Source organism: Melanotaenia boesemani, chromosome 18, assembly GCF_017639745.1.
Source record: "Melanotaenia boesemani isolate fMelBoe1 chromosome 18, fMelBoe1.pri, whole genome shotgun sequence".
NCBI classification, from domain to species: Eukaryota; Metazoa; Chordata; class Actinopteri; order Atheriniformes; family Melanotaeniidae; genus Melanotaenia; species Melanotaenia boesemani.
The window spans coordinates 20,801,271-20,816,721 of record NC_055699.1 but is presented as its reverse complement, the minus strand read 5'-3'; the positions used below and the strand labels follow the sequence as shown (position 1 = coordinate 20,816,721).

At 39.5% G+C, this 15,451-nt stretch overlaps 2 protein-coding genes across 2 annotated transcripts; both read left to right on the top strand.

The window, feature by feature from the left end:
• The first annotated feature begins 861 nt into the window (after nucleotides 1–861).
• Nucleotides 862–7,106, top strand: LOC121629189 (cytochrome b5). Its single transcript, XM_041968794.1, has 5 exons — nucleotides 862–1,151; nucleotides 4,955–5,083; nucleotides 5,186–5,215; nucleotides 5,327–5,361; nucleotides 6,093–7,106. The coding sequence occupies exons 1-5, from the start codon at nucleotides 1,014–1,016 to the stop codon at nucleotides 6,175–6,177; spliced, it is 417 nt and encodes a 138-aa protein (XP_041824728.1). The 5' UTR covers nucleotides 862–1,013; the 3' UTR covers nucleotides 6,178–7,106.
• A 3,097-nt stretch (nucleotides 7,107–10,203) lies between these two features.
• On the top strand, nucleotides 10,204–14,143 carry ppp1r3g (protein phosphatase 1 regulatory subunit 3G). The gene has a single exon (XM_041968793.1). The coding sequence runs from the start codon at nucleotides 10,869–10,871 to the stop codon at nucleotides 11,676–11,678; it is 810 nt and encodes a 269-aa protein (XP_041824727.1). The 5' UTR covers nucleotides 10,204–10,868; the 3' UTR covers nucleotides 11,679–14,143.
• The last annotated feature ends 1,308 nt before the right edge of the window (nucleotides 14,144–15,451 follow it).

Here is a 15,451-nt window from a genome sequence, read left to right as displayed (position 1 = left end):
GTTATATGAGGATCGGTAAAGCGGTCAAATAAAAATACAATCTAACCGGATGTTTCAAGTAGTCCTTAGAAATAAAATCAAAACAACCACGTGAAATGATGAAATAACGACTAAATAACAATAATAATAATAATAATAATAATAATAATAATAATAATACATTTTATTTCTTGGCGCCTTTCAACACCCAAGGTCACCGTACACAAAAGTAAAAATATATAATAAATAAATAAAAATAAATTACATAAGAGTTAAAAGCAGATAAAGGACAAAACTCTGTTTAAAAACAGAAGAGGAACCTCCTCTGATGGTTGTTGCTGTTTATAAAAACTATTAAATATTTTTCTGCAACTGGAAAGCACCTATAATGTAAACATAGTTTCCAATGCCAGTTGAAAGTTCAGATACTCCTACTTATTAAAATTGAAACTATGCAGTTATGTTGCTTTATTAACAAAGGTAAATAGTGTAAAGAACAGTGTATGAATACTGCACTGTGATAAAAAAAAATAAAACATGACAGTCTTGATGTAGAATAAAATTAAATACAAAAGAATGCTACAATTCATGCTGCAGTCAATTGGATCTCAGATTTACGCAGGTTTGCTGAACTTTGACTTTGTAGTTGGGGTGGTGCCTGGGAGGGCAGTCAGATTTTACAAGGTGGCACTATAAAATCTATACAATATGTTTTGATCACTTTAAAATTAAATTAACGTCTTCAAGAAACTATTCCATAAATATAATAAACATAAAAGTACTAATCCATTAAATGGTTTCGACTCTTATTTTGATAGCAGAAACAGGAAGTCTGTTCGAACTCCGGTTACATTAAAGGCAATGAGCTAATAACACTAACTTGGTCGGGATAATTTCTGGGGTAAATGTCGGAGGGTTTGTGTTGAGTCACGGTCCGGACACATCCATTGGTATTATATAACCTCTGACAGGCAGCGTACATTGTGCCGTCTGCGGTCTTCGGGTCCGAACTGTCAGAATTTACTGCGACACAAATGGGTGAAAAGAAGGAACAGAGCCCCGCTGGAGTTAAATACTACAGACTGTCAGAGATCGAGGAGCAGAACTCCTTCAAATCTACTTGGATCATCATCCACAACAAAGTCTACGATGTGACAAAGTTTCTGGAGGAGGTGAGGGTGTATTTTAGTTTCAGGGCTTTCTGCTTGCAGACAGTTATTTCTTAAAACTGACGGGAAAATCGGCCGGGAATAGGAAACCACAGAGCTGTTCCGACCCCACACTCAGATAAATACCAAATTTAAACTTTTTGCATTGTTTAACGTTTTAAATAAGTCTTTTTTCTTAAAATCTGGAGGCAAATGTTAATTCTCAAAGTTCAGAACAGGGGCGTGAAAAGTTAAGTTGTTTAGTGGGCCCAGGCCCCAACGTTACCTGCAGATGTTGGCATCTCAATTAACTGGTGACCTTTAGCTGAGAGCATAGTTGGTTGCTGGAATCAGTGTTGCCATGTTTGTGCATTATTAAAATGATTGTTATATGGATTTTTTTCTTTTCTTTTCTTTTTTTACATTAACCTTCATATACAGGATGTCTTTATCGTTATAGATGAACAGGTTCTGCTATGCACAGGAAGAAGTAAAAACCAGCTTTCTAACCGAAGATGTTAAAAAGACAGAAATTACACAAACACCACTAGTGATGGGGCCGATACGATCCAGTATCAGTATCGGGTTCTGATACCAACTTAATTCGTGGATCCGAAATTTCCAATCAATTAATTATGTCAACAACAATGGTGAGGCGTCATGTATGCATCCCAATGAGACGTGCCTCCATTCAGGAAATCCGTTCTGCAGTTTGCAGCACGTTAGCATTGAGCAGCACTCAGGTTAGTGAACTTTTTCCCTCAATGTGGAAATATTATTCAGTGGACACGTCCCAAAGCCAGATAGCGACATGCAATGTTTGCAAAGCACTTCTTGAAAGAGCAGGAGGACTTTTTAGCCAGTGGGGAGAAAGAGGAAAAGAGCCTCTTGTGGAGTTATTCAAAAAGCAAAGTAAACTTTCAGCAGACAGCGTAAAAGCTAAAGGGATTACAGAGAAGTTGCTCAATTTCATCGTACTCGATGACCAACCGTTGGTGGTGGTGGAAAACGAGGGGGTTTGCAGCCTGATTGAACACTTGCAGCCAAGGTATAGTTTACCATCCAGGAGATATTTAGAGACTGCGTTACCTGAACTATACAACCAAGTGTCAACCAAGTTAGCCGACAAGTTAAAAGGAGTTCAAGCCCCGAGCTTTACTACACATATTTGACTTCAGATGTTATCCCAATGTCACTGATAAGTCTGACACTGGGTTGACTCGGATACACATAGTTTCTGTAGTACAGTGCTTCACACAACCGAGCAACAGTTGCAGCCGCCATTAATGACATATTAAATCACTGGGAGATCCCTCTGGAAAAAGTACATATCATTCTACGGGACAATGCTAGTAACATGAAAGCGGCTATGGAGGACATGGCAGGTCTAGTTTTCAAGTCTGGGTTGTTTTGTAGGAGGATAAAGGATTAATGTCACAACGCAGTTTTATATTCCTAAAAAAAACCTGCCAATGTTTAAGACTTGCCGAACACCATGTGACTCCCTCAGTCATTCACTTTTTACTGTTTTCTTTTTGATAACGGTTACAGACTCTAGTGTTAAGCTTAATCCAGTTCACCTTCACTGCCAAACCTCCTGTGTTTGAATTGTGCTGTTAGATGCAGTTATTGGTAGTGTTTAGTATACTTATTGCACTTTTTCTTTTATTTAAAATATTTGGCATTTGATCACCTTCATTTGTTGCTGCTACACGAGCAAGAATTTATTGATCACATGCACATTGTTTTTAACTTTTTTTTTACTTCAAATATTGAATATTTGAAAACTTTGTTTGTTTTTTTTAGCTACAAGAGTCCATGTACTTAATTTGTGCCGATCAGATGAAGCAGCCCTTTGTATTTTATATGGAGAGGTGTAGTCTAGAAGTTGACCCTTTTTTTCATGTTGACACTTAGAAACTGTTCCTGCGTCGTGGTGATCTGTGCTGTTTATACGGCTTTTTTTCTATCTTGTATATTGCACTAGTAGGTAGTATCTAGTAACCCCGTCTTGAACATTAATAAATATTAACTTACAGTTGCACAGTTGTTTTCAGGATGGGATTTTTCCTGTTTTCTGACCTTATACTTTAAGTTGCCTTTTGGGACGTGCATTGGTACATATGTTTGCTTTGATTTGAGGAGTTTATTAAAGCCTCATATAAAAAAAAATTTAAACAATAACAATAAGATAACTCTGGTATTGGAATAGTATCGTTATCAACAGATATCCAAATTCAAGTATCGGAATCGGATCGGAAGTAAAAAAAAAATGTGGATCAGTTCATCGCTACTCACCACATTATCACAGCTAAAGCTAATACTGCAGACACTGCTATGTTAACAAAGACGAGACGTTTTTATAATACACAGCAGTTTGAGTGTTACGTCACTCTATACATACTTATCCGGAATAAAAGTCCAATAATGGGCTGGAAAATATAAACCAGGCTTTGTAGAATATTGCATTTCTGAAGCTCATGTAGACGCATCAGATTTGAGTTATGTAAATTATCTGGTTAGTAATTGGTTTATTGAGGTCATGTAAACGGGCACAATGAACTCATTTTTTGCTCTTTACTGATAAATTGGTCACATTTATTAGCAGATCTAGACGTGGAATGTTTTTTCTCTGTAAGGTCTATCATCTGTGTGTATGTGCAAAATTTTAAGCCAAACACAGCTGAAGCTAACCAAACAGCTGCTGACTAACCCGAACGGTCTCTTTGAAATTTGGTCCAGACTTTCTCTGCTGAACGTTGTTGGTTGGAGGTGTTTTTCACAACTGGAAATACTGGAAAAGCTGTTTCAGGGTATCTGGATGAAACTTTTTTGTTTGCAACCTCTCCAGACTAGCAGATGAGGCTTCTGGAGGAGGGATTGTGGACTGGACGTGCAGCATGCAGATCTGCAGAAAAAAGCATGATGCAGCATTTGCTCACAGTAAATATTCCGGAGTATTATCTGCTGTATTCAGTCTGATTGCACTTTTTCCCCTCTTTCTTTTAATGTAGCTGGCTGGTTATCTCCTGAGGGGGAAAAAACAGCAGCAAATGGGAACTTTTGGTTTATTACACGCAGGACTGACTGAACGTTTCAGTTCAGATTGTTCTTTGTTTTTTTTAATCCACTTTTAAATCAAACATAATTTATAGTTTATTCATGACAAGACATTTTTACTCATGCACACAGATAACATGCACATCTAACACAAAGATAAAAACGTCATGGTGAAGATTTGGACTTGTGACCCGTCACCACCTTCCAGCCTGCAGTCTGACAGAAACGTTCACTCCTACTGTCATCACAGGCGTCATGCTGTACAGAGGTGAGGGTGGAGGCGTGTTTTCAGGGCCTAACTTACCGATCTGGAGACAGAGTTCAGACAGAGTTGGTTTTTTTAATGTGGTTTTTGCTGATTAGCTGTGTGGATCCAGATGTTTTAAATGCAGCAGGCAGGTAAAAGTTATTTTTAATATGTTTCTGTTATTACAGCTTAGGCCTCATGCTGCAGACTGTAAATCATTGGCAGGATGCTGTGATCAACATCCACCTTGGACATGGAGATAATGATGGGTTTGGCTGGGAGAGTGTGTTTGAAAACAGTCTCAGTTCACAGTTGTCAGAGAAAAATGTAATTAGTTCTGCTGTGTGCATTAGGAGTTGTTAAAACAACCTTGCTGTTTGGGCTCTACACGCATTATATGTATTTTTACATTTAAATAGTGTCTAATAATAAATTTGACATATAATTTCTCATGAGAAGGAAAGCAGATGATTCCTGTTACAGTGTGTGTTATTCAGAGTTGGTGTGTTTTTGGTCTCAGCATCCTGGAGGTGAGGAGGTGTTGAGGGAACAGGCTGGAGGAAATGCCACCGAGAGCTTCGAAGATGTTGGACACTCCAGCGACGCCAGAGAGATGGCCAGCAGCATGGTGATAGGAGAGCTGCATCCGGTCAGTCGGAGTGTGTGTGTGTGTGTGTGTGGGTTTAAAGTGTGTCGAAATGTCACAGATGGGTCTGAAGTTAATGAACTGTGTGTGTTTGTGTGTCTGTAGGATGACCGACACAAGATCGCTAAACCCGTGGTGAGTTAAGCAGATTGATGGAAATGGTGTGGTGCATTGTGGGAAGTGTAGGAGGTAGCCTCAGTGAGGCGTTCACTGTCAGTCTCATCATGTTTGTTTTGTGTTTTATAGGAAACTCTGGTGACCACTGTGAAGGAGGAGACCAGGTACACACACCGTAGACTTGTGGACTAGTTATTACGTTAAGTTGGTTAACTAGCTGTTTGTTTCTCTTTTACTACCTGCAAAAAGTAACACTAGTTAGTTAGATATTTAGCGAACTGCCTCTTTGTTCAAGTTGGAGGTAAAACTGGGAGCTTGGCTTCTTAGTTTTACATCTAAAGAAAGTCAAGTGGCTTTTCTGTCTATAATACTACCAACAAGTAGTTTATTAGTTATCCAGCTGTCCATTCTGGTTAATGTCAGTTAATAGCCAAAGTGGAGATTGTATTTTTAGTTAGTTAGTTAGTTAGCAGTTATTAACCAGAAGTTAATATTCTGCAGCTAAGTTATGTGTTAACTAGCAGTCGGTGTCTATATGACTACCAACAAGTAGTTTATTGGTTATCCAACTGTTACTTCTGCTTAATGTCAGTTGCTGATAAAACTGGATATTTCATTGTTATTAACCACAGTTTTGGTTAGTTGGTCACCTGTGTGGCTCTCTTTGTTAACTAGCTGCTTGTAGTTAGTTTGTTGGTTCGCCAACTCTGTTCTGGTTAATGCTGGTCATTAGTTTAGTTTAAGTAAATTTTGTTTAATTAGTTTTGCCCTTTGTTAAAAAAACTTTTCAAATAAACTTTAGATTTCAAAACAGTCATCTGCTCATTTAGGTGTAGAGTTAGTTAGTTAGTTAGTTAGTTAGTTAGTTAGTTAACCAGGTATCTTTGTCTTGCAGCTGGTGGTCCAGCTTGGTGATCCCTGCCCTAGCAGCTGCCATCGTCACACTGACGTACCGCATCGTTACCTCAGACAGCGAGTGACATCATCAGACCTACAGCTGTGATGTCATCACCAGGCAACAGCAGCGCACCGATCGAGGACCCTCCCAGCGTAGGTCGATGATTCTAGGCCAGACGAGACACCACCGAGGACGAGCAACCACTTTACATTAAACTGTCTGTTCTAGCTTCACCGGCTCTACGCTGCTGCTGACGTCACTGCCAAATACCCAGAATTCATTTCATCCTGTTTAACCAACCAATCACGTGGCATTATGATGAAGAAGTCATTCATGAGTCATTTTGAATTAGAATCTTGATGATCTGAAATCTTGCACAGATGTATAATTTGTTTTTTTTTTTTTTATATCTTTGTATCTGAATGTAACCGAGTTTAAAGGTGCAGCTAGCAGCTAACTGTCATCCCACGTTTTAACTCTACAGTTCTGTGTTTGTGTTGGTCAGCGGGGCAGGACTCGGTTTGGGGTTTTACTTTTGAATGGGACCACACTGAAATAACAAGCTGGAGCTGAAACTTATGCCTCCATAACCCTGCAGGTGCCCTCTGATCCATCTGACCTCACACATCTGCTCCTTCTGCTGGTTTAATAAAAACACTGAAGACAAACTGAATCATCTGAAGGGATGAGATGAGCTCATTGATGCTAATTTAAATATTTCTACAAACCTAATGAGGTGAAATTCTCCATTAGATTACAAAAAAACGACGTAGTAGGACAAAAACGCTCAAATTCCAGCGAAATCCATCTTTTCTGAATCAACCTGTGTTCTTTTAGTAAGAGTTAAATGTGCAGCAGGAACAAAGAGTGCCTTTTCAAGACGCGTGTGCAGAGATGGGACTGTTTGGACCTTGATCCTCCTGCAGATCTTACCAGTCCAGAACCAGAACAGACCCAGTCTGACTGTAACTGTGCAGCTGCTTTCTAATGAAATAAAAGTGATTAACTTGTTGTGTTTGCTGTGTTTTGTCCTGATGCTGTTATTTAGATCATGTGACCTGGTAAATGTTGGTCAGAAAAACAACAGAATGGAAACAAGGATGCGGTAGAGGAAAGGTTTTAGCTCCATGTAGACTCTGCTGGTGGAAATCAAATCACTTTTAGCACAAGTTGTAAACATGTCCAGGTTAATAGATTAGTTCAAGGTCAGAAGAAACTGCAAGAAATCAGCCAACAGACAAACACAGATGAACTTTTATTGATGAGTAGACGTGTATCCTGGAAACTTGTGCTGATAAACTCTGCTCCAGTTCAGACTGCTCGAGGTCGAGGCTGAATGAACCACACTCCCTGCAATCAGTTCATATCTGAGTTTTATTGTGTCTAAAATACTTTAACACCAATTTCTGCTTGTGAGCACCGCCAAAAGAAAATGTTTAATATCAGTAAATTACTGGATTTAAGCTAAATTATGTCTGTAAATGCCAAAGATAACACAGTTTGTCAGAAAAAAAAGGATTTTAGCAGCAACAAGGTGATTCTCAAAGAGCTGTTAGCTGGAAACTTGGGATATCCCAGGATGGTGTGCGGAAACTGGACAAGTGAAGGACAAAGAAGTGTCAGGGCTACATCAGATGTACAGGATCTGAAAAAGATGTCCTATAGAAATAACAAATCCAGCAAAGACCTGAAAGATGCATCTGGACCTTCAGTTGATCCATCTGCTGTTGGTGGAAGCCTCATCTGAAATGGTCTCCATGGAAACGTGGCTGTCAAGAAGTCATTCTTAAGGAAGGGAACCAGGGAGAAAAGGCTGAGGTATGTCACATGACACAAAAACTGGACTGAAACTCAGTAGCAACAGGTCTGCTGGAGGGTTGGATCCTCCCCAGAGGCCAGACCTCAACATTACTGAAGTATTGTTCACAGTATGAATGAGTGAAAAACCTCTTACAAGGAAACATTTGCACTGTTCATAAATGACTTTAACAAACTCGCTAAACCTGGAAACTCATCAGTTTTGTTGCACAAAATATTTATCTTAAAAAGAAACATAAAACTGAACAGTTATAATGAAAAGGAATGCAGGTGGTTTATTAACTTTTAACCCTCTGATGCATGATTTAAAAACACAGCCACATTTTTTCACATACAATATTGTACATGTACAGCGATGCTTTTCTTTATTCTTAATCTTGTTTGACTTATTTTAGGCAATTCATTTCCAGAAACCGGAAAACATGGAAATGCTGCCATCTAGTGGTAGAAATTCTCAAACGCTCGTATTTCCTTTGATGGAAACTTTTTCCTGCTTGTAACTGAAATCTATTTATTAAAGACAAACTGCTGCTACGAAACTTTAAACAAGCATGAGATTTTATCTACAGACAAGATGTGTTTTTCTTCTCTTAGCTTCATTTAACTTCTTAATTTCAGAAACTGATGTTTTTGTTTGCTCTGGTGACTCGGGGATCTGCTCTTCCCCTTCAACCAGTTTCACACCTGCAGCTGTTTCTGTTCCAAACTCTTAAAGTTTCAGTCTCTGATATCTCTGGATGGGTTTTGTTCAGTTCATTTTCACAGGATTTTCTTTTTCAAGCCTTTTTATTTTGTGTTTTTATAGTCCATTCATTTATTATACTCACTCATTCCAATGCAGGGTCATGGGAGCAACTACAGGTAAGAGACAGGGTACACTCTGGCCAGGACACCAGTCCTACGCAGGGCTAACACAGAGACAAACACACCTAGGGAGAGTTTAGAGTCACAAGTTAACATGCAAGCTGGTGTACACAGAGAAAACATGCTTAACACCGCCCAGCTTGAATCCCCTCCCCCCAGCCTTGTTGTGGGGCACGGTGCAAACCAGCACCCCGCTGTGCAGCCCTGTATTTAATCCAGTTCATGTGGTCTTGTGTCATATTTCTTACCAGATGCTCACCGTGCTGCCCTAACTGCTGCTGTGGAACAAATAACAGTGAACTTGAACATGAACTTAAAACTCTGACTTCATTCTAAGCATCTGTAAATGTGACTTGAAGGCTTTAATGTTTTTTTTTTTCCATTTTAACATCACTAAGTATTACATCTTTTTGCTGGATTTCTTAAGCACGTCACTATTACATTTCTTCTGCTGTAGATAGTTTTGTAGACCTGATACTTCATCTTTTGTCCTCCACTTCCCAAAACATTTCAAGGACACACGGCACACCATGCCGAGATATGCCATGTTTCCAGCTAACAGCTCGCTGGGAATCACATTGTTGCTGCTAAAATCCTATTTTCTGTCTGACAAACTGTGTTATCTGTTATTTTCTGACACAACTAAAGAAATAGTAACAAATTATGTCTTCGACAGGCCGCTGATAAAGTGTTTAACATATAGTTTAATGTGTCAACGCGCGAGTTATGAGCCTTTTTTATGCTTGAATCAGAGGTAGGAGCACCTCGGTTGCTAAATCTGGCAGCTGTGAAGAGAAACATAAAGAAATGTGGAGTGGATCAAGACTGAGATGGTTCCTCTTGAGCATGTGTGTATTAATACTCTGGAGTAGACACTTTGATACTTTTTAAATATCATGATACCAGTTCACTAATACAAAACATAAAACTTGTCTTCACTTCTGAGGGTTTTAGACTGAAAAATTACGGGTGAAAATCAGCTGTGGCGTATTCCTTTCATGTCGCCTGATTATGGCAGCCTATCAGAGTCATGATGTCATGGTAATGCTTGTGTTAGTGATGATGTGTATTATTTTTCTGGTTTAAAATGGCTTCTTATGCACTATGCTCTTTATTTCTAAGAAATTTAATTCATTTTGTATTAATCTGTAGTGTAATTGTTTTTATAATTTTAGAAAGATTTCATTCAATCTTATTTTGATTAAATATACCCCTTTATATATTTAAATTTATAAGTATTTATGAGTTTTATTCGAAACTCGTGTACTTATAGAGAGAAAAATTTTTGGTTTTCTAGTTCCCCTCCTCATCATTTTACAGGACATAAGTGAATATTTGTCTGATTTTAAAGCTGCATGTGTGTTGCTGTTAATGATTTTTATTTTGTTTTCTGCACAGTTGTTGCTGTTGCTTTCTATCTTTTGTATCTTTCTTTCTTTTTTCTTCTCTCTTCTTCTCCTCCCTTTGTTCTCCCCCTCGAGTCCAGCATAAACATGTAATTTTTGTAACGTGTAACATGTAACAGTGTTTATCTGGATAAACACTGTTACATGTCACACTTTCCATGGAAGCTCATCCCACAGTCTCAACTCCACCTCCGTCTTGCCTCCCTGATGGATATCCCTGCTACGCTCTCCGTCAGTGATGGTGGTGATGACGTCATGTTTGTTTACACACTGCTACATGACGCACCGGCAGCACGAGGAGCGCAGCGTTATATAACAATGTTACATTGTGTAAATTTAGATTTTTACTTCTAGAATAATCTCTGGCAGATTCTAAAATTTAGATTTGCGCATGATCTGGGTGTTTATTTTTGTTTGTTTACCGATAGGCTATAAACGCTACAGACAAGTTAAATTAGGCTGCCTATAAAGAAATGTCCAATTAAATTCCTTGTTCTTGTGGTAGGCTATATGTTATGAATATTTTTTCAGGTGAAGGTTGACAGTTGTTACGTGACAGGGAGTGTGTAGCTGAGGCAACAGCTGCAGTCTCAGAGCACTGCACGCGCTCTGTTGTCACCGGAGGGGGGCGGGAGTCTCTATACAAGCCGCCCGCAGCGGGGTTCCCGCAGGACACAGCGCACACATGTCCAGCTCACCTCCCCACATCCACGGCGGTGAAGAGGCGCCGTCACCGCGCCATACCGTGGAGAACGGCTTTGAGGATGAGGATGAGGAGGACCATCTTGACGACGAGCTGGACGCGTCCCACCTGGAAAGGTTTATGAGAGACCGGAGGAGAGCAAAGTCCCTGCCGGCGTACCCGGGGGCGCTGCTGGACGGAGACTCTGGGAGGAAGCGGGTGAAGTTCGCCGACTCCATGGGGCTGACGCTGGCCAGCGTCAAGCACTTCAGTGCGCAAGAGGAACCGCAGATCCCCAGCAAAGTTCTGTCTCGGCACCGGAGCTTCCCCCCGCAGCAGCAGGACCCCCTGAACGACTTCTGTCACAACTTCAGGTCCAGCTTGGACACGGACCGATTGGTGGCCTGCTTCCCGGAGCTCCAGGACGCGGACCGGAGAGTCCAGCAGCTGCGGGTGTGCCTGGAGAAGGTCGTCATCACGCAGTTTGACGTGCGTGGGCAGATCAGAGTCTTGGGAGGCGGCACAGTGAAAGAAGTTGGGTTGAGGTACACCTTCAACGGGTGGCTGTCGTATGTGGACGCGCAGGCTTTGCCTGTGGCCGTGGATCAGCCAAGCTTTGAAGGAGAGCGGTTCATCTTCACCATGTACACGCCGCCCTTCATGGACCCCAGCTCGGCCGTGCATTTCGCCGTTTACATGAAGTCCGAGCAGGGTGAGTTCTGGGACAACAACGGGGGAGAGAACTACACGCTCCGGTACCGCTGCCTGTCCGGGGACACGCCGTTTCACAGCGCGGCTTTCCACGCCACCTGAGCAGGAGAAATCTGCACGTGCAGCTGCAGATGTGAGGAAAAGACATCATCCTTACTACCGCGTCCTTTAGTGCGTTTTTCATCACACCTCCTAATGTGTTTCTAAGGGACAAAACAACTCAGACTACTCCACGTCTCCTCAAGTGGATTGCAGTCTCTCTCACGTGACACAAACAGGAAGCTTGGTCAAAAAAGTGCATGTCCTTACATACCCCCCAAAATCTAAGTGTCTCCAAGAAAAAGCACGTAGATCAACTTATAAGTGTAATTTAAAGATCCAGTTCCAGAAGATCCAGAAAATGCAAGAATTTTTTTTTTTTTTTTTTGGAAGTATCATTAAAAAGAGAACCATTGTGCTCCCAAAGTGAGGCACCCCAAGCTGCATGGCCTTCCTCCTACTTCAGATGCTCAGAAGGGACAAACCTGAGGCTGCTTCTAGAGGGAACCCTTTACATTTTCCCTGGACTAGATGGGGCTCTTTACTTGGTTGCAGTTTGTACCCTATGACTGGACTTTTAAGGACAATTCAACAACCTAATGAGACATCATACTTGTCAATAAGTAGCTTCATGTGTGCACCAGAAGACATGTTGTTTGTTTGTGTTAGAGGGATGACGTTCGCCTGTTTGTTGGCAAGATGACCACTTGGATCAAGGATACAACTAGCTTCCATAATCAAACAACCATGGGCACAAAATGACAGAAACAACTACATTATCAAAATTTGATTTATTGAAAACAAACTTGTGAAATTTTGGAGCAGATAACTTTTGTTAAAATTGTGAAACACAGCACTGACCTTGGCAGAAGATGAGCTCTCTGAGCCTCCTTTTTGTTTGGGTTTTTTTCATGTTATTGACTCGTAGTAAAATATTTTTTTGCAGCTTGGAGTCAAGTTTTTGGGTTGATGAGAAACAGAATTAGAAAACCGTTTCTGGAAAGCTCCTGTTGGCAGAGAAAATACTGCTCATCTAATTTCCTTCACCAACAGACCAGCTTCATCAGGAAATGTGTTATGACATTAGTGTTACGATCCATTGAGTATTATCGACACTGCAAAACTCATTTAAAAACAAGCAGAAAAAGTTATAAAATTGGGTTTTTACAACAGAACAATAAAATTTATTTGCCAAGGTTTTCAAAAAAAGTAAAATTTTCAACTTTTAGGAACACTTGAACAAAGGTTTTGTTAAAAGATATATTCAAATCTATGTTTAAGGTCGACTTGACTAACGTCTGATCTTTTATTCAGGGCAGTATAGACATAAATTCAGTTACTTCTGATTTGTGTTACTTCCATATGTAGCCCTACATCAGAAATGGTAAAGCCTATGAGGCTTTCAGCTTACAGGCTGCTAAAGCTATCCATTTAGCAGTAGCAGATAAACACCTAAATAGAATAAAACTTTATTTGTCATTGCAACAGCTGCAACAAAATTACAAAAGCTAAAGCTTACCTATTACTAAAGTTACTGATGTAGCAGTAGTAACAACTAAAACAGATAAAGCTAGCCATTTAACAATGGCAACTCAAAACCACTAAAGCTAGCCATCTAGCAGCCATGGCTAAAATACCTAAAGCTAGTCATTCAGCAGTAGCAGCTAAAACATATAAAGCTAGTCATCTAGTAGTAGCAGCAAAAGTAGCCAAAGTTGTCCATCTAGCAGTTTTGGCTAAAACAGCTAAAGCTAGTCATGTAACAATAGCAGCTAAACAGATAAAACTAGCCATTTAGCAATGGCAACTAAAAACAGCTAAAGATAGCCATCTAGCAGTAGCGATTAACTAAAGTTGTCCATCTAGCTTAGGCTGTCCAGCTTAATATTTGCAACTAATTTGTGCATCTCAGTCTAATTTCCTGATTGTTTTCACTAATATGATGTTTTCTGTTGTTAATACACAGAAATGATATCCAGTGTACACGTATGGTCTTTTAGAGAGTTGTCAGGTTCACACAAGCTAAAGTTATGGTTGTGGATCATTAAATTTAAACTATACTGAATTAGAACAATCAGGCAATGTAAGCATAACCTTACTAAGATTTAGAGGCTCAAAGTGCTTGATGCAAGCAAAATGTCCTGGGAAAAATAAATATCTTTTCAAGCTAAAAACAGACATGCAGTATGTTGTATTGATTTAAGATATTTATTCTCACGTTAGGACTTAACTTCTGCATCCAAAGTCTTACACTTGTGGGAAGAGAGCAAAGTAGAAAACTGATAGGATGTTTAAAAGCTGTGCAGAGCAAATTCGTAAACGATCTAATCAAAACTACCCCCCCCCCCCAGATGTGTTAGTTAAAATCTACAGTTTCAACTCAGGGCAAGAGCATTAATGTCACAAGTGCGACAGAAGCTGCACTGCTAAGTAATAAAATGTTCAGGTACAGGTTTTGTTTTTCAGCCTTTAAATGAATGTAGCTTTTACAGGATTGGTGGTAAGAATCTGTTGCTTTTTTCTTAAGACAAGCACTGTTTGAGGCTGCACGCCTCAGCCTTAGACTGATCAAAGAAAGTCCTGGATGCACCTCCAGATTGGTATGCACCACCACTGGTAGATCTTAAATGGAAATGCATCCAGAAATATGACTAGTCCAAACAGAATAACTGATTTTTTTTTGGTTTGTTCACAATTTTTTTTTAATGTAAAGTGCTTTGCGTTACAAATTTTTTTAATGAAAAGTGCTTTATAAATAAAGATTGACTGATTGAATAATAAATATACAAACAAAGCCTACGTCTGACAAATTAGACATTTTATTTTATTCAAATCTGTATGAGTCAACAGGAAGAGCTGCTTGCATTTTGTGGTTTTAAATGAATAAAGATCAACCTGCACATCTCTTTTCATGTTTGTTTTTTTGTTTTTGTTTTTGTTTTGTTTTTTAATTACCAACATAAGATAGCTATTTCTGGTCATCAAATGCTTTTGCCTTTTGTTTTTGCAGAGATATGTCAAAACATGAAACCAATCATGAATTAGTTTATAGTCAAATAACAGTCAAATACTGCTGGCAGATGCCAGGTAACTGCATGCATCCACTGTTATTTGTTTTAGAGATTTAAAGTGACATGTTTTTTCTTTTCTTTTGAGCACATTCGGGTGTCCAAAGTCACTATCAAATCAAAATTTCAATTTCTTGTTGAAGTTATCTAACTTTATAAAGTTCTTTAGCTCCCTTCCTCTGTAGCTCCACCTAATTCCAACTTCAGGCGCAACATTCACTGTATCTGAACTCAGGATATTTACTGTCCCCTCTTGTACCATAATAAGGGGCTCTGAGGGTTATTGAGCACAACTGCACTGGTGTAGCAAAGAAATATTTAATAAGGTGACCAAGATAAGAGAGAAGCTATGGGGTAACAAGTCAATAGATAGTACTAAATGCAATGTCCAGCAGGATCATTGTTTACTTTGCTTATCATCATTGTGTGAAATGCAGGGATTCTTGGGAGTCTGGAAACCTTTAAATTACAGCTTTAAACCTTTGTAATATTGAAGACTTGGAATTTGGTTTACAAATTTTAAAGAATTTTATAGAAGACATTTGGAAATGAGTGAATATATATTACAGACAAAAAAGTCTTTTATCAAACAGAGGAACAAAAGGATTTAAACATTCCTCATACTACAGAGTAAACACACAGACCAACCAACCAAACCCTCAAACTCCAGAACCCACGTCCCATGTCTGCCCATATTCCACATACTGGTTTACCATGTACATAGCACTGGCTCTATTGAATACACACACCACTTACATTTTTTGTCAC